Source organism: Diabrotica virgifera, chromosome 3, assembly GCF_917563875.1.
Source record: "Diabrotica virgifera virgifera chromosome 3, PGI_DIABVI_V3a".
Classification (NCBI taxonomy): Eukaryota; Metazoa; Arthropoda; class Insecta; order Coleoptera; family Chrysomelidae; genus Diabrotica; species Diabrotica virgifera.
Window position 1 is genome coordinate 221155697 of NC_065445.1, and position 20786 is coordinate 221176482.

The 20786-nt window shown below is 32.3% G+C and overlaps 1 protein-coding gene across 3 annotated transcripts in view; it reads left to right on the forward strand.

Annotated features, from left to right (window-relative positions):
* LOC114328787 (uncharacterized) overlaps positions 1-20786 on the forward strand; it is a 71747-nt gene that overhangs the window by 13409 nt on the left and 37552 nt on the right. Inside the window, exon 4 of one of the 3 annotated variants that reach the window (XM_050645855.1) lies at positions 1569-2692. The exons of 1 other annotated variant lie outside the window; for it this stretch is intronic. In XM_050645855.1, coding sequence (XP_050501812.1) covers positions 1569-2617 — 1049 coding nt within the window. In that variant the 3' untranslated portion in view covers positions 2618-2692. Of the gene's footprint in view, positions 1-1473; positions 2693-20786 lie in introns of those variants that run through there. One more of the 3 variants, XM_028277746.2, reaches the window with a different exon arrangement.

The following is a 20786-nucleotide window of genomic DNA, read 5'->3' on the forward strand; positions in this document are numbered from 1 at the left end:
CTGTGTCAGATAAACGGCTTCATGTAGGAATTTGTCCACAACAGTCTTCACTTGTCCTCTCCAACTTGTTGGAGATCTTCCTCTTGGTCTTCGGCATTCTACCTTTCCTTCTACTACCACTAGTTCTATAGTCCTCGTTTTTCTGGATATGTGGCGGAAGTAGTTTATAGTAGGGGAGCGAAGTATGCTAAATATGCAGTCACTCGACCGCTTTGGGGACCTATTGGGTTGTGAAGAGTAGGTCCTAAAACCAAAAAAAGTTAAGTAAAGTTTTCCATTTTAGTGAGGCCTTTCCATTTTTTTATTTAATTTTCCATTTCCAACAATGGTTTTTTCCGATTATAGCGCCATCTATCCATAATTCGAAAAATTGTTTAGAATAAAATTTGCTTATTTTTACGTAAAGAATCCAAATCTGGAATAAAAATTTGGGGCTCCTATTTAAGACACAAAACACGACCCCCCACCCCACATCCCTGGGGGGTCGTGTTTGGTACCATTCGATAGATTTCTCAAAAATATCGATTAAGTGTATGTTGCAGCTTTTCGATCTAATGTTTATTTTGCGAAATATCGCGGGATTTGTATTTAAAATTTTAAATTTACGATCTATTTATGATAGATTTTTGAAAAATATTGAAATTGTATTTTTTAGTTTTTCGATCTAACGTTCATTTCGCGAATTATTCGCTTTTTTTTTGTGAAACTTTTTAACTCGCTCATTTCTTTACACCCCGCTCAAATCGTCAGATTTTTGAAATATACATTGTTTTGCATGTCCTTAACTTACCTTATCTTAATCTGACAAGTTCGAGTATTTTTAAGGATAGAGTTTTTTTCGGGCCCCCCTTAACGAACTCCCCTGTGTTAAGAGCTTATATATGGTAGAGGTACATGTGCAAGGCACCAGGTTTCTCCCCATATGATAATCTGACGCGCTCGAGTAACTGCAAAAATCCCCGCTTGGGCTGGCCTACCATTAGGTATGCTCGGTTCACTTTTTTTAATCGACCGTTTTGTATAATATTTTTTTCCAGAATAGACATTTTGATTGTATGTTCTCTCCAGAACACCCGCCTTCTCGAAATCTCTTTCACAACACTTCCAGATATCCCATTATTATATTTCAGAGGGGATTTTCCAAACTACATTTACTTAAATAAATGATTGTTTTTATTTTTAACAAATGCGCGCTTTATTTTAACTTCATATTGTAAACAATACTACAATAAATATCCAATATCCAATATTATATTATAATATATCCAATTTTCTCCCTAAAAGCTCAACCTATAATATTCCATGCTCCATTTTCGCTCTTTTTTTGTCTACATGATTTCATATTACACATACATATTTTATATGCCTATTTTATACAGGTATCCTTTAAACTACATTTTTTTATTAATATTTTCTGTATATAAAATAGGTATCGTTTGATTATACTAAGTAACTATTAATTGTTTTTTACAGGAACCTCGACCAAGACTTGCTCCAAAACTATTCTCCACTCAGGCATTTCCAAACTCTTCTTGGACAAATCCAACAGCAACGTGAACTTCAACAAGGTTTATTGAGCCAACAGCAATATTTACCTCAACAATATTTATCTGGAGAATATCTTCTTGAAGATCAAATGAACACTAATCAAATCTTGAACCAAATCTACAGACAGCAACTTGGACAATCTCCATTGAACCGTTATTTGGTAAACATGAGACTTGTAAACGGACAACAAGTATACGAAGTTCCTGAAGAATTCGTTAACGTTCAACTTCTCGAACAACTCACCGCTAAACAAGAAATTATCAACCAAAAATGGACTCAAATGATGGAAAGAAGACAACCAATCACTGAAGACGTTCAACATCAGCAACAACTGATTAACCAACAGATCGAAAGACTTATTGAACAATTAGCTTACCATCAAAACCTCATTACACGTGAAGTTGAACAATACATTGTTAAAGGACAAGTAGTTCCTCAGCAACTTGTCTACCAACAGAGATTGGTTTACCAACAAGTTCATGAGGTAATTGAACGTTTATACTACCAACAGCTCTTCATGACTCGCCTAGCCGAAAACATTACTGAAGTCGGTACCATTTCCCTTCAAAGATGGATTTTACAACATAATATTATTAACGAACAGATCCAACAATTGATCCAACAAGTTTTGTATCAACAAACCCACGTAAGGCAACAAATCCAAGTATTGATTCAACAAGGAGAGGTTATCCCACATGAACTCGTCCTGTACCAAAGAATTACTTACCAAGATGTTGAAAGAGTTCTTCAAGTTTTGATTAAACAATTCGTATATCAACAAACCTACTTCAAACAGTTGATTCAACTTTTGGGACAACAAAGATACGCCGTTCCCCAAGAATTGGTTTCCCAATACTTCACTATTTACACCCAATTAGTTCAATTGATCCAACACGGAGATGTTGTACCCCAAGAATTGATCTACCAACAAAGACTAATCCACCAACAGATTGTACTTATGCTCCAACAATTGAAAGTTGTTCCCCAACAAGTAATGACCCAGATGGTTCCTACCACACAAGAACGTTTGTGGCAAACTCAATACCAAACTCTACCACGCGTGTATTAAAAACTGCTTTATTTGTAATTTGTTGTTAAAATGTTTGTTATAATTGTTGAAAATATATAAACATTTGTTTTTTCACCTTAGATTTTTATTTTATAGTTTTACATGTTGGTCATCGTCAGTACGGTGTAGAGTGCAGTCACTGAAGGTTTTCACCTCCGATTTCGTTGAACCTCCATCGATTTTCATGAAAATTGATGTAATTAGAGGATACCTCAAGGAACAAAGGTGACATGATGCCAACTTGCGCTTCTACCCTGGGGGTGGATGCCACCTATTCTCGGGGGTGAAAATTATTTTATTAAAAATAATACCATAAGTCGATAGAGAGACAAATTATAAGAAAAATTTGTTATATAAAGTTATTAAAATAAATCAACCCTTTTTTCACGTATAAATCAAAAACTATAAGCTTTTACAAAAAAAAGTTATTATTACTGAAATTGAAGATAATAAAAAATTGAATACATTCCTTACATAAAAAACTAAATTAATATTAGTTCAAAGTGAGTTATTGGCAATTGAATGTGTATTTTTTTCGACGAGTACTCAAATCAGTATTCAAGCTTAAATAACGGGAAAACGATGCAATGTATAAAAAATTCCTACAAAACATTTGTAAAAGTACTTCGGAATACCTGTCGAATGATCTTCAGAACAAGGTAATAGCGTCAAAATTAAGCAAGTTGTGATGAAAATAAAAGAACTGTTTGGAAATTTTTAGGAAAAAGTGAAAAATATAACATACGCCATTTCCACAAAAATTAAAATTTATAGTAATCCTTACAAGAACTTCTTTATATTAGCATAAGTAATGTTTCCGATAATTTTGACCGGTTTAGAAAGCATATTTTTGAAAAAAGATATAATTTAAAAAAATCATAATTTTTAAAATTATTTTAATTCTCATATTCTTTTGATAATAACTTCAAAATACTCAATATACGTAAAAAATTATATATAATCAAATTTTAGTTTTTTCTGTACCAAATATTTTGTTAGTTCTACTATTTCTATAGGGTAAAAAATAACCGAGATAGAAACGTTTAAATCTTAAATCTTGCTGTGGGAACCATGCAAACGGGACCATTTAACCTTTTATTTAAAAAAAAATAAGGGGTTTAAAATTTAGAATTATCTTTTGAAAACGTTTTTAGCGTGATATCTTAAAGATGAACGGAGTTATTAAAAAAAACAATAACATTTTTTGGAAAAATTTTTAAAAGATAAATTTTGAAAAATTGTTGGTGTATAAATTTTAACGCTATTAACATGCTCGGGGCTCATTTGATAGATATTTTTAAATACTTTGACAAATTTTTAATAAGTTTATGTTATAAAATGCATTCATTTCCCGTTTAGACCAGTGCAGATAGCTCTAAAATGGACCAAAAAAATAAAAAATTTATAGCAGGATGAGACCAATTCCAAATGAAAGTACACATATTAGATAACATGTGGAACATTTTTCACCAAATCTGGATGAGGGGAACATGGGTTGGCGGAGCGTTTTTAGGGGTGAAAAGGGTTAATTACGATTTTCGGCAAAACGGCACATCCTATCGAAAAAAGTTAAATCGCAAAGTTGTAGGCAATAAAAATATCTACAACTTTTGTAAATAAACATTTTTCACATAACCTCAAAGTATCCGAGAAAATTGGAAAATTCCATGTTTTTGATTTTATTTTTTTTTTTCTCACTGGAAAAAAATTTTTTTTTACCAAATACGGTGGAAACTTACCTCTTTCTGTCCCAAAGACGCTGTAATTTTTCTGTATAAAAATATTTTTTAAAACTCTTGTTTTTTATGTTTAAGGGAAAATGTAAGCATTTTTTCAATTGAAAAATCTCCCGAAATTTTTTTAGCTTTTTTAAAGAAGTTGGCATTTTTTTTGTTTATTGAAACCTCTATTTTCTGATGGTGTAAAAAAATATATACGTTACTGTGGAAAATTTCGTCACAAAAGGCAAAAATCGGAAATTTATTTTCAACCTCTCACCAGTTTCAGATTCCCAGACGTAATATAAGTTGCATAGCGAGCAGGAACCAACGAACCTCTGTTAAAAATTTAGTACACTATTGCCGTTGTCTGTGATTTTTAATTTTGTGAATAAATTATAGTTAAAAAAAAATAAAACACACGCTTTTAAAGCACTAACCATTTAAAAATAAAATATTACTAGCTTTAATTTTAAAAGTTATTTTTAAATTTTTAGTGCTTTAAAAGCGTGTTTTTTATTTTTTTTAAACTATATTTTTTTTTAAAGTCGGCCTACTTACCTATAGGCTACATTTTTTTTAAACTCTTTTCTCATGAACCAAATTAAAAGTCGCAACAACTTTTTTAACGAAGAAGTTTATTTAATACAAAAGAAAGTAATTATTATAATTTTAATGGCCAATTTTTCATCAATTAATTAAGTTTTTGCTTCTTTGATGGCATTTCTTCATCACATTCGATAATGCTTACAGATTCTGCAGTTTCCTCTATGCAGCTTTCCGCAGCTATGCAACTTACATTACGTCTGAGAATCTGAAAATGGTGAGGGGTTGAAAATAAATTTCCGATGTTTGCCTTTTGTGACAAAATTTTCCACAGTAACGTATATATTTTTTTACACCATCAGAAAATAGAGGTTTCATTAAACAAAAAAAATGCCAACTTCTTTAAAAAAGCTAAAAAATTTCGGGAGATTTTTCAATTGAAAAAATGCTTACATTTTCTCTTAAACATAAAAAACAAGAGTTTTTAAAATATTTTTATACAAAAAAATTACAGCGTGTTTGGGACATAAAGAGGTAAGTTTCCACCATATTTGGTAAAAAAAAAAATTTTTTTCAGTGAGAAAAAAAAAAATAAAATCAAAAACATCGAATTTTCCAATTATCTGGGATATTTTGAGGTTATGTGAAAAATGTTTATTTACAAAAGTTATAGATCTTCTTATAACCTACAACTTTGCGATTTAACTTTTTTTGATGGGATGTGCCGTTTTGCCGCAAATCGTAATTAACCGTTTTCACCCCTAAAAGCGCTCCCCCAACCCATGTTCCCCTCATCCAGATTTGGTGAAAAATGTTCCACATGTTATCTAATATGTGTACTTTCATTTGGAATTGGTCTCATCCTGCTATTAATTTTTTATTGTTTTTTTGCTATTTGCACTGGTCTAGTTATTTCAGCTTGAATACTTTTTTACTCGCCGAAAAAAATATATATTCAATTACCTCTAACTCATTTTTAGTTAACATTAAAAGGTTTTTCTAGTAAGGGGTTTATTTCCTTTTTTATTAGCTTCAATTTTGATAATTATAACTTCTTTGTAAAATCTTATAGTTTTTGAGTTATTGATGAAATATCGGTTAAAAACATGTATTTTTCTGAAAAAAAATTAAAAATACCTAGAAAAAAATATCTTAGATTGACCAGAAAATATGTAGAAATGATAATATTTCTAGACTGTGATCATCAACTTTAATTTTACATGTAGGTATGGCATTGTTTTTATTAGACCAGGGCATTTAATACTAGGGATGGGAAAAACCTACCGGTTTAAACCTAAAACCGGTTTTTTATTTCGCAATAACCGGTTTTACCGGTTGTTTTTTGTCCCGGTTATAACCGGTTTTTTCTTTTTACAGTAAAAACCGGTTATTAGGTTTTTACGGTGATTAGGATTAGGTTAGGTATTATTTTGGATCACAATCATAATTATTATTCTCAAGTAATTATTCCAAACAAAACCATAATTCAAATTTTATTTTATAAATACAGAAGCAAACTGAAAGTGCAATCTCACATCAGCCAGAAACAATTATTAAGTTTTATTATAATATTTCCTTGAAAAGGTATTTGTAATCATAATATTTACATAACAAGTGATCTGGTTGAATTAGAAGATGCAAACATCATCAATCTATTTTTCACACTTAACTCTTGACATTGAAAGTGGGCGAATGACTTTTTCTGATTACCAAAATAATGCTCTGACTATGAATATCGAATTATTGATTACGAATACGAATCTCCAAGAATTTCCCTAGGTTTTCAAAACGATACACCCATACAGGAAGTATTAAATTAGTTAAAATGTACCTACTGTACAAATATACAAACGTGTTAAACGTAATACATGATAAATTTTTTTGATGGTAGTAAAAATAAAATATAAATTGCATTATCCAATTTATTTTTAAGTAAAATATTTATGTTGATATTATTTTTTTTAATCCCATTTCAAAGAGTCTGGGAAATTTTTTATAAGTTGAAATGGTTGGGGAGGTTTTTGGGTTCCGGAGGAGAGGAAAATTGGTGGGTATTTTAGAGGATTATATTTTTAAATGGTTAATTAAATTTGCATCATTAATTGAATACAATAATTGCATGTTATATTCTACTCTCATAATATATTCAATGACGATAGAACCTGAATTATTTCAGCGCTCTCTGTTGAGCAGTAGTATAATAATTTTGGTTTACTGTTCTCTACATCTGACTACTGAAATTCACAAATCTTTGGGATTCACACAATTCAAATTTTATTTCGATCCGAATTTGATTTGTGTGAATCTCAAAGATTTGTGAATTTCAGTAGTCAGATGTAGAGAACAGTAAACCAAAATTATTATACTACTGCTCAACAGAGAGCGCTGAAATAATTCAGGTTCTATCTTCATTGAATATATTATGAGAGTAGAATATAATATGCAATTATTTTATTCAATTAATGATTAATACTACGCTATAATATTATATTTAATAACAATCAATAAATATATAATAAAAAAGATAAAAAAGGATCAAGGCAGGTTTTGTTTATATTTGATTCAGAGTTGGACCACCATCTCCATATAGCTATTTCAGCATCCTTATGCCTCATCGGTGAAGCTCAGAAATCTCAACTCTGAAGGAAATACAAACAATTCTGCCAATTTAAGGCAAACCATCGCAATGCAATGAACCCACCTCTGAGACGCAATTTAGCGACATCTCTCGTATTACGAGGAAAACAACGAAAAGCCCCAGATACAAAGTTTACTACCTTTTAAACAATTAGAATAATTGAAATAAAAATATAATAAACAATATTTTAAATCTAAGACTTTTCGTTAATAAACTGCTTTCTGGCTGCATCCCGTATCTCCGGATTTTACAATATATAATCACAAGAGACGACGAAAGTAGGAGAAAGCAAATAGAGGACGCTTAGGCTACGCATTTACCTTCCCTTCGTCAAGGAAAAGGACCGAAAGACAGTTTCTAAATACTCAAACTGAGTAAAAATGAAAAAGATAAAAAAGGATCAAGGCATGTTTTGTTTATATTTGATTCAGAGTTGGACCACCATCTCCATATAGCTATTTCAGCATCCTTATGCCTCATCAGTGAAGCTCAGAAGTCTCAACTCTGAAGGAAATACAAACAATTCTGCCAATTTAAGGCAAACCATCGCAATGCAATGAACCCACCTCTGAGACGCAATTTAGCACATCTCTCGTATTATAATAAATATATAATAATAATAATAAAACAATAAATAAATATATTAATTACTAGAATAAAATGGTTTTATTAAAAATTGTGTTTTATTTATGTATATTGATATTGATGTTCCTTCGATAGTACTAATTTTGATCATACTGATATCGAGTCGAATGGAATATCGCAAACTAAAGTGCATTGTAAATGTAACTTTGTAACCAATTGGATTAAAAAAACCGAAAACCGGTTTTTCCAAAAACCGCTTTTTTTGGCCGGTTATAACCGCCAGGTTAAACCGTAAGCAAAAAAAACGGTATAACCGAAAACCGGTGTTTTGTCAACAACCGCCATCCCTATTTAATACTAAAATCACAGGAATAAATCTATTTTTAAATATAGTAGGTACATAGAGACTTGCAACTTTTTGCATTGTATTTAGGACTAGGATGACGTCTGGAAAAAATCTACAATACAAAAATAGGTGGAAATGCATTATTACATTTTAAAGTGTGTAAAACGCATCGAAAAATGCATAAACATGTTAAAATCAGTATATTATGGGCCAGATTTTCTTATTTCGGGGTATTTGGGGCCACTGAATACGAATTTGCAATCAGAACCGACCTCCGAAGCACCTGGGTGCCCAGGGTTACTGCTAAGGTACGTCATCTAGAGTTTCAAGGGTTTGTTTTTGGTACTTATTGATGCAAACAGATTATAGTTCAGAGAAATAAGGAAAAACAATATCGTGTTGGTGACACATCCCCCTCCAGGCTGAAACCAAATTTTTCGAGTAATATGGTCATCTATAATAATAACCTATATGTTTCCTGCAGCCGATTTTGATGATATACATAGTTATAAACAAATGAAAATCAAAAAACGGTAAATTCTCGCTTTTTTCGTCTCTTACTAAAAAATTGGGCATTTTAAACAAATTTGAGAGGAATAAACTCATAAACCGTATAAAAAACTTCAATATGGCGTTCGCTGAATATGTCTATCCTTATTGGTTACTTAGAAAATTGCCAAATAAATCATAAATTTTGAGTTTTTATAAATATTCATAACTTATGTAAAAATTAACGTAGAACCTTCTTATTACATGAAATGCTGAGACTTATGGTGCTTAAATTACACCCTAAATTCCAAAGCAATTGGTCAAATAGTTTAAAAGTTATTTAATTTGTTTTTCCAAAATTAATTTTTTTTGCAACACTGTAAGTCAGAAAATGATGAAGTTACAGTAATATTTTGGATAGTTTATGAAAGAAGAAAATTTACAGTATTAATTTAATTTAAAAAAAATGACAAAAAATAATTATAGATATTGCAAAATAATTTTGCAAAAACATGTGAATTAAAAAAATGGGGGGGCTAACTTTGTCCCTAAATGTCCTAGAACAGTTGTTTTTCTTTCTAAATGTGTATAAAAATCCAATGTTTCTAAATATGAAAAAATAATTTTTCTACGGGTAACGGTTAAAAAGTTATTCTAATTGTTTATAAGTAAGGAAAAAATGGACATGTTTTTGCAAAATAATTTTACACTGTTTAAAATTATTTTTTGTCATTTATTTTTAATTAAGGTAATAGTATAAATGTTCTTCTCTCATAAACTGTCCGAAGTATTATTGTAACCTCATAATTTTCTGACTTAAGTGTTGCAAAAAAATGAATTTGGGAAAAATAAATTAAATAACTTTTAAACTATTTGACCAATTGCTTTGAAATTTAAAATATAATTTAAGAACAAGAAGTCTCGGCATTCCGCGTAATAAGAAGATTCTAAGTTAATTTTTACCTAAGTTACGAATATTTATAAAAACTCAATATTTATGATTTATTTTGCAATTTTCTAAGCAACCAATAAGGTTGGACATATTCAGCGAATGCCATATTGAAGTTTTTTATACGATTTATGAGTTTCTTACTCTCAAATTTGTTTAAAGTGCTTAACTTTTTGGTAATAGACGAAAAAAGCGATAATTTACCGTTTTTCGATCTTCATTTGTTTATAACTATGTATATCATCAAAGTCGGCTGCAGGAAACATATAGGTTAATAATATAGATGTCCATACTACTCAAAAAATTTGGTTTCGGCCTGGAGGGCGATGTGTCACGAGAAAAACCTTATTTCTCTGGACTATTACTCGAGATTAGTGATATTGTAGAGCAGCAATGACAGAAGAATTACATATTATTTAATTTCTATCCATTAAATAGATCGGTGAAGGTAGTTATTTCGGATCTTATACTTATACAAAATACTGAGAAATGCGGTTCTCAACCGGTACTCAAATACAAAAGTAACAAAAGTAATCAAAGTAACGAATACTTTAACTTTAAATGATTACTTTATACAAAAGTAACGATTTGTAACGAATCCTCGAAAGTAACTATAATCAACATCACTACAGTCCAGTGTATCCTTTCGCTATAGTATGGCAGCAGATTCATCCATTGGTTCTATTTTTAACTACTTTCAACATTATTTTACTATTTTTTATCAATCCTCAAGTTTTTTGTAATTCAGTTTATAAAGGATTTTGTACGAACTACCATGCATGTGTTCATTTATATAATAAATTTTCTTGTAAAAACAAAGCTTATATTTTATTAGGAATGTATTTTATTCTACGGCAGTGTGAAGAATCATTCCGTAGTTGATTAAAAAAAAACAAATACAGTGATATAAGACAAATTCATATTGAAAACAAAGGAGAGTAGGCAACGGTATGGCATACCATATGTCAGAGACGCCCTGAAACATTCACCTCAGTAATTAAGGGTTAAAATGTATAGTATATATCTGAATTGGAAATATTTATGAGTATAATAATAATAGACTCCCGTTTATACCGGTAACACGGCTTTGGGATTATAGCAGAGTAGTCTGCTATAAGCGGTAGCGGGTAGATACTCTTTTATGTTCCCGGTGGAAGATAGATCTACTTCAGGGATGCAACCCTGCCCACGCGAGCCATAATTATCTCCCAATCTCCTGGTACCTGGGAGAAATTATATCCTAAACCCATTCTCCCAACGAATTACCAAAGTTTCCCTTATCCATATTTTACTCTGTCAGACAGCAGCATCAGTACCAAAATAGAGCGTAAGGGAAATGATCCTGGATCGGTCTATTATTGGATACTAGAGCTGTTAAAATAACCGAACGATTGCCGATTGCCGATATAAGTAATCCCCCACTTGTTGGTCAACAGCTACGGGTGGAAGAACCGACACGTGGTAGGGCACTTCACTGCCCTGAAGTCGAGAAATTAACTCCGAAGACGGAAGAGCTAAATTAGTCAACGGCATTGAGATGTGGAAAGCCACGGGATGACTACCACATTAAAGATCCGCATGGATATCCTTAGTAAAAATCATCATGGACCCACTAATCGATAATTTATTTAATGATCATGGAGCTCGGAATCCAAGATCCGACAGGGGAGGACAATCAGATTTAGACGACAGGGCCTTTCAGGTCGTCATCAAGGTAAATCCCTGTCAAACAAATAAGAATATCTCTATTGCATTGAAAATTGGAACATGGAACGTAAGAAGTTTACACCAATCAGGCAAACTGGATAACGCTGTGTCGGAAATGTGCAGAATGAAGATTAACATACTGGGCCTTAGCGATATACAATGGCCTGGATCAGGAAAATTTAATACCAGAAATGGAACAATGTATTATTCCGGAAACAACGACCCTAATCACAAACAGGGAGTTGGAATTATAGTTAATAAAAATTCTCGGAAAGCCGTTTGTAACTTTGTTCCCTATTCTGATCGAGTGTTAATGCTGTCTCTCAACTCTCATTTAAATCGTAAAATAAATATAATCCAAGTATATGCACCCACTGCAGACAAGGATGAAGACACCATAGAGGCCTTCTAGGAACAAATTGGCAATGTTTTAAAGCTAACTAAAAGACATGACATAAATATTATAATGGGCGATTTGAACGCTAAAGTTGGTCAAGGAGAAGTGGAGAATTGTGTGGGGCGATATGGACTCAGGGAAAGAAATGAACGTGGCGATAGGCTTGTTGATTTCTGTATCAATGAGGAACTCATAATTGCAAATACCTTGTTCAAACTTCCTAAACGTAGACTATATACATGAAAGTCACCAGCTGACAATAACAACAAAGTAGTTAGAAATCAAATAGATTATATTTTCGTTAACAGAAGATATAGAAATTCTATAATATCATCCAAAACTTATCCAGGAGAGGACATTTCCTCCGATCACAACCCTGTTGTTTTGTCTATGACAGTGAAACTAAAGGAGGTAAAGAGCCCTAGTTCCAATAAAATCATGGATACAAGGCGGCTCAAATAAGACAACACATATGCGGAAACGAAATTTAAAATAAACGAGAACTTAAGGAAAGTCAAAGAAGATAGTGCGGAAACTCTGACTGTGGACCAAAAATGGGGAAAAATTCAACATGCCTTAGTGTCAGTTGGAAAAGAAACCCTCAAACCACTTGGAGAAAAAACAAAATCTTGGATGACAGTAGAAATTCTTGAACTTATGGAAGAACGAAAAAATATAAAACAAAAGACCCGAATAAATACAAAGAAATTCCGAGAAACATCAGAAAGAAAATTCTAGAGGCAAAAGAGAGGTGACTCTCCGACAGATGCAAAGAAGTAGAAGACCTGGATAAAAAGTATGACAGCTTTAATTTACACAAAAAAAATAAAAGAAATGACAGTTTCTATAAAAAACACAAGAACGAATACCCTTAAAAATAATAAAGGGAATATTATTACTGACGTGAACGAGAGGTTGTGTCACTGGACCAATTACATCCAACAACTCTTTAATGATGAAAGAGGAGAACTGTCATTAGAAATCACAGACGATACCGGACCACCAATATTAAGAGAAGAAGTCATCTATGCCATTAAAAACACGAAAGAGGGTAAAGCTACTGGAGCAGATGATGTGCCCATCGAATTATTAAAACTTATTGATGAAGATGGTATTGATATACATATGTAATGGTTGAACTCTTTAATCTAATATATCTGCCACAATCCCCAGACAATGTCTGCAATCGACCTTTGTAGCAATTCCCAAAAAGCCAAGTGCAACAACCTGCTCGGATCACAGAACAATATCTTTATTGAGTCACACACTTAACACATTTTTGAAAATAATATACAGCAGAATTGTTAAAACTCTCGAATATGAAATCTGTGACACACAATTTAGCTTTAGAAATGGTATGATCAGACGAGATGCTTTGTTTGGCTTGAATGTGCTGGCCCAGAGATGCATGAACATGAATCAGGATATGTACTTATGTTTTGTAGACTTTGAAAAGGCATTTGATAAAGTTCAACATAAAAAGCTTGTAGATATTATTGTGTTTGCATTTTATCAATCAAAATCAAAATAAAAATTAAATTAAATTTTTTTTAATAACGCGGGCACATAAATTTGATACACCCTGTATATTGAGCTGTTTTAAAATTTATTAGAATTTAGTTAGGATGTAAATAGATTTCTCTTTTAACGAGCTTTCCGCGGAACCATTAAAGACTTTTGTGAATAATTAAAGTGAAAAGAACTACGTATTTAGATTTTAAATGGAAAAAAATTGTTTACTGTATAGGTAATTATCAATATTTCTCAAAATTGATAATTGAAAAGAAAGTTGGAATTTTAATATCTTCATTTCAATACGAGTATATGTGAGAGAGTTTCTCCGAAAGTAATTAGGATTGTCGGAACAAATTTGAGGGTGACTGTTGTTTGTCAAATGGAAAAGTCAATGTTTTGATTCTTGGAATGTGGAAGGGGAAAAGATGGATTGGATGATGGAGAGAGGTTGAAAAATTATTCATTGTGTTGTTGGCAGCGAGAAAGAGCGGTCTCGACGTGTTAAGTGCAGAGATAGTTAGCATATATCAGTGGCTGGTTGATAGTGGAGAATAGCGTTGAAAAGTGGAACGAGAGACAGATCAAATCGAGACGAAATGCCTCTTTGATTCTGTATTATTGTGAGAAGGAGAGCAGAGAATTTTTGGAGTTTTGTTTGAATCGAGAACGGGTCAAAGAGACACGGTTTGTTTGAGAATAGTGCTGGTATGCTGATAGTTTTGAAGCTGGACAACGGAGAGAGGCTTTGATGGGTAGCCTTTAACATAATCAACGAGGGAGAGCTGTTTGGGGTCACGAGAAGACATCCGAGTGAGGGAAGCAAAAAGGTCAGTCAATTTATGTGAAAGAGATTTTTATGTTCGGGAAATAGATTTTTGAGTAAAAAGCATATGAATTAAAATTCCAATATTTCAAAATATAAATAGTAAATATAGGTAATCTTGCGAAGACATAAATTTGTTTGGTTTAGTTTGTTTTACCAAAATCATCGGGAACAAACCGATAAATTGTTTTTTTTGTAACGATAATAAATTTAAGTAGTATAAATTTCATTCGGACATCTGTGTCCACAGGTTTTTAGATTCGATAGATTTCATAGTATTAATTTGATAAATAAAAGACAATTCTGTATTTTTATTTTAATATTTTGCTTTATTCCTTTTCCCTATTTTATCCCGATTAGGATCAACTCAGAGATACTGAACCCACGAGAGAAGATAAGTATAACGTGAGATAATTTGGATTTTTTTTTAATAGTATAAAAAAACACCCTGAGATTTTTTATTCAATTTTGATGTATGATTTGCGACAATTAAATAATTAATCAAATAAATAATAATTAATATAAATTAAATAAGAAGCAGATCACAACAACATGGCGAGCCAACGTTAGGGCATTAAAGTATCTCTGGTTGTGAATTTGAAGGGAATATGGAACGGAAAAACAGGTGAAGGAAAATTTATTTGCCCGTCGGAAAAAGTTGATATATTTAAAATATTTGAAATATTTGTTTGACTTAATTTTTTATCTAGGTACAGTTTTTACATATTTATTTTATTTTTGATTGATTTGGGATTTGAAATATTTAAAAATTTGTGGGATAAATTGATTATATTTGGGGAGAGAAAAATTTTCGTCTCGACAGCATACAAGGTATTTTCGAATTTCATATTAGGCGGGGATAAATTTTAACTACATGTCGATAACAACCAGAAGCAAAAGCAAAGAAAACAAAAAACAAGAAGAACATTTGGAACAAGAAGAACTTATAGAACAAGAAGATATTTTCGAAACAACAATCATGGCATCAGAAAATCAGGAATTATCAGGAATAGATAAACTATTACAACTGATGCAACTCCAGTCACAAAAACTGGATGACAATCAAAGAGAAACAAAACTAGCAATGGATAAAAATCAGGAGGAAACAAAACAAGCAATGGATAAAAATCAGGAAGGAACATCAAAGAAAATGGATGAAACACAACAAAAAATGGATGAAACACAACAAAAAATGGATGAAACACAACAGAAAATGGATGAAACACAACAAAAAATGGATCAAAAAATGGATGAAACAAAAAGAATAATGCAAGAAAATCAGAAGGAAACAAAACAAGCCATAGAAGAGAACAACAAGAAAATGGAGGAACGCATAGAAAAGTATGAAATGAAAATTGAAAGATCACATGCAAGAACAAGAAATGAGAATGAAGGATCACATGAAAGAACAAGAAATGAAAATTCAAGATAAAATGGAGGAGTTAACAAATTGCCAGAAAAAGGAACTAGAAAATTTGGAGAATAAGTTGGAAAACAAATTTGAAAATGCTTTACAAGAAGACAAGAAAGAAATAGAGAAAGATGCCGAAATAATGAAAAACTAATTGATGATATCAGAAAACAACAAAATTTCGGAGAAAGAAGGGAAACGATTATCCATAGTACAGAGGATGTAAAAATAAGATTTGGCGGGGATGTAAAAAAATTACACCCAGTAATTTTCATAAACAATTTGAAAAAGAAAATACGACACATCGGTAACTTCGAGACAGCCAAAGAAGCGATAAGGAACCATCTTAAAGATGAGGCAAGTTTATGGTTCGATAGCAAAGAAGAAGAATTGGACAATTGGCATAAATTCGAACAAAAGTTCCTGAGTTTTTTCTGGGGAAAAATACAACAGCTAGAAATAAACAAGGAATTGCAAAATGGGAGGTACCATGATAGAATGGGTATTTCAGAGATAACATATGCACTACAATTATATAATAATGCAAAACACCTACAGTACAATTATTCATCCGAACAGCTAGTAGAACTGATAGCCAGACATTTTGAAGATTCCTTAGAAGATCACATAACTCTACAAAACTACAAAGATATCGACAGTTTGTGCCAATTTTTACAAATACGAAAAGCAAAAATGAGGGAAAGAGAAATAAGAAGATCGCAAGAAAATTATAGACAACGCGAAAATCAAGACTATAGAGATAGAAGACAAAACTTTCGGAGAGACTATACAAGAAGAGAATTTATTCCGAGGAGTGAAAACGAAAATAGAGACAATGGAAGAGGAAACTATGAACAAAGAAATCGGCAATGGAACGAAGACAGATACCGAGAAAACCAGAATAGAAATAATACACGCACAAATCAAGGAGACAGAAATGATAATAGAAGGAATGAACAGGAAAATCGTGGAAACCGATACGGGTCCAACAGACCGAGAGAAAACAGAAGAGCGGTAAACAATACGCAAATAGGCGAATATGAGGATGAGAGACAAAGCGATGAAAGAATAAGCGAAGAAGAACAGCAATCGTTTTTTCACGAAGGCGCTCACTAAAAACAAAAGAACAAACAGGAATTTTTTGTCAACCGAAGGAATTTATTAAATTAGCAGGAAATAATGATAAAGAAATTGGATCTAATTTAAAATTTGTAGATGGTTTTATAAATGAGAAACCGATTAAAATTATGATTGATACTGGTTCAGAAATTACTTTGATTAACAGGAAAGTAATAGAAGAGGTTGATTTGACGAATTTAATTTACAAAATTCCTAAGGTAACTTTAGTGGGCGCAAATAAACGGACTTTGGCGACAATAAATGAAGGAATACGAATAAAGGTTCGATTGGGGAAGAAATTCTATGCACTACAATGTGTTATAATGCCAAACATGATGCATGATATGATCGTAGGAGTGGATGAATTGTCAGAAAAGCATGTGGTGATAGATTTCAAAAATAACACGATGAAAATCACATATGGAAAAGAAGAAGAACCTAACATTCTGGAAATGGACAAGGAACATGAGAAACGGAAAAAGGATAATGCAGACAAAAAACAAACGGTGGAAATGATTTTGGCAATGAAGCAGGGACAGAGAAGAAAGAGGAGAAAGCAACAGAAGATAAATAAAAACAATGGAGCCTGGGATTCCTCGAAAAAAGAGATGAGCCCAGAAGAAGAAAAAGAAGAAAGAAGATGGATAAAAGAAAATGAAGATTACGATTCCTCGAAAAAAGAGATGAGCCCAGAAGAAGAAAAAGAAGAAAAAAGATTGACCCAGGAAAATGAAGCTTGGAATTCCTCAAAAGATGAGATGAGCCCAGAAGAAGAAGAGATCAGAATAGAAAAAGAAGGCGGAAAAGATACAATTGAGACTGCGGTATTTAAAGAGGAAGTATGCAAAATGGAGAAGACAGAATATATAATAAACATGTGTAGAGAATTGAGGGAATGTGAAAATTTAATAAATGAAGAAAACAGAGTAGCCAAAAAGTATGGAAATTCATTTGAAACTAAAGACTTAGGAAATTTTCGATCGGAAACTTACCCTATCCCATCTAAGTACAGACACCGGGAAAAAGAAAGCAATTGTTTTTCAGGTGGGACTCAATATTTTGACACAATAGAAAAGTGTTGTTGTCGAGAGAAAATCATATTTTTGTTGCACTTATTAATACTGATTTTATCTCAAAACAAGGCGGGAATGTTATTGTGTTTGCATTTTATCAATCAAAAGCAAAATAAAAATTAAATTAAATTTTTTTTAATAACGCGGGCACATAAATTTGATACACCCTGTATATTGAGCTGTTTTAAAATTTATTAGAATTTAGTTAGGATGTAAATAGATTTCTCTTTTAACGAGCTTTCCGCGGAACCATTAAAGACTTTTGTGAATAATTAAAGTGAAAAGAACTATGTATTTAGATTTTAAATGGAAAAAAATTGTTTACTGTATAGTAATTATCAATATTTCTCAAAATTGATAATTGAAAAGAAAGTTGGAATTTTAATATCTTCATTTCAATACGAGTATATGTGGGAGAGTTTCTCCGAAAGTAATTAGGATTGTCGGAACAAATTTGAGGGTGACTGTTGTTTGTCAAATGGAAAAGTCAATGTTTTGATTCTTGGAATGTGGAAGGGGAAAAGATGGATTGGATGATGGAGAGAGGTTGAAAAATTATTCATTGTGTTGTTGGCAGCGAGAAAGAGCGGTCTCGACGTGTTAAGTGCAGAGATAGTTAGCATATATCAGTGGCTGGTTGATAGTGGAGAATAGTGTTGAAAAGTGGAACGAGAGACAGATCAAATCGAGACGAAATACCTCTTTGATTCTGTATTATTGTGAGAAGGAGAGCAGAGAATTTTTGGAGTTTTGTTTGAATCGAGAACGGGTCAAAGAGACACGGTTTGTTGGAGAATAGTGCTGGTGTGCTGATAGTTTTAAAGCTGGACAACGGAGAGAGGCTTTGATGAGTAGCCTTTAACATAATCAACGAGGGAGAGCTGTTTGGGGTCACGAGAAGACATCCGAGTGAGGGAAGCAAAAAGGTCAGTCAATTTATGTGAAAGAGATTTTTATGTTCGGGAAATAGATTTTTGAGTAAAAAGCATATGAATTAAAATTCCAATATTTCAAAATATAAATAGTAAATATAGGTAATCTTGCGAAGACATAAATTTGTTTGGTTTAGTTTGTTTTACCAAAATCATCGGGAACAAACCGATAAATTGTTTTTTTTTTTGTAACGATAATAAATTTAAGTAGTATAAATTTCATTCGGACATCTGTGTCCACAGGTTTTTAGATTCGATAGATTTCATAGTATTAATTTGATAAATAAAAGACAATTCTGTATTTTTATTTTAATATTTTGCTTTATTTCTTTTCCCTATTTTATCCCAATTAGGATCAACTCAGAGATACTGAACCCACGAGAGAAGATAAGTATAACGTGAGATAATTTGGATTTTTTTTAATAGTATAAAAAAACACCCTGAGATTTTTTATTCAATTTTGATGTATGATTTGCGACAATTAAATAATTAATCAAATAAATAATAATTAATATAAATTAAATAAGAAGCAGATCACAACAATATATTAAAAAGTAAAAATATTGACAGTCGTGACATGAAAATTATATCTAATATATATTGGAATCAAACTGCCAAGGTAAGAGATGACAACCGAGACACCCAAGATATCAAAATACAGAGAGAAGTCCGACAGGGTTGCGTGCTGTATCCACTACTTTTCAATGTCTACAGTGAAGCGGTATTTCAAGAAGCGCTCTCAGATTCAATAGAAGGTATATCTGTCAATGGAGAAGTTTTGAACAACTTACGTTTTGCAGACTATACAGTAATAATAGCGGATAACAACAATGATTTAGAGAACGTAATGAAACGCCTTAATGAACGCTGTCATGAGTACGGACTGAAGATGAATTTAAAGAAAACTAAATGCATGATAATAACTAAATCAGCACACGCAAACATCAAATTAACTATTGAAGATACTGTGATTGAGAGTGTGGATAACTATAAATACTTCCCTCCTCCTCTATCTGTTATCCTTCGTAAGGATGTAGTGGCGTAATGTAAGTCGTTTGACTATTTCTATCCAATCCTCTCTCTCCTGTGCGTGTTGTTTTGCTTCGGAGAACGAGTAACCAGTCATGTCCCTTATTTGGTCCGACCATCGTAATGGAGATCTTCCTCTGGATCTTCTGCCCTCTACGTTGCCTTCAACTAACATTCCTTCCATGCCTTCCCTTCTTCTAGTTATATGTCCAAAATATCTCAGTCTATTTTGGTTGATAGTTGTGCTGAGTCTAGTTTTTATGTTAAGTTCGGCTAATATTGAATTATGTGTGCGATGTGCGGTCCATGGTATGCGCAACATTCTCCGGTAGACCCACATTTCAAATGCCATTATACGTTTTGCATCTGCTTTTTTGATGGTCCAAGTCTCTGAAGCGTAGGTGGCGATAGGAAATATTAACGTTCGAACAAGGCGTAATTTTGTGTTTTTTGTAATCTCACTATTCTTCCATATTTTTGTGAGTTTGGCTGTTGCCGATCTGGCCATTATGATGCGCCTACGGATCTCGTCTTCGCATCCTCCACTGTTAGTAATAGAAATAACGGAGCCTAAGTAATTAAATATATAAATACTTAGGAACATGGATAACATCAAATTAATGTAGACCAAACCAAAGAAATTAAGACACGTATTGAAATAGCACGTGCATCATTCATTAAACTTAAAAGTTTCTTTGTTGTCGGGATATAAGGTTAGAACTACGTCTAAGGATGCTTCGATGTTACGTGTTCTCTACTCTTCTTTATGGCTTGGAAGCGTGGACGTTGAAACGAGTCCATTTGAATCAGTTGGCCGCCTTTGAATTTTGGTGTTACAGAAGAATCCTACGAAGTAACTAGAAGGATAGGAAATCAACCGGAAATAATACTA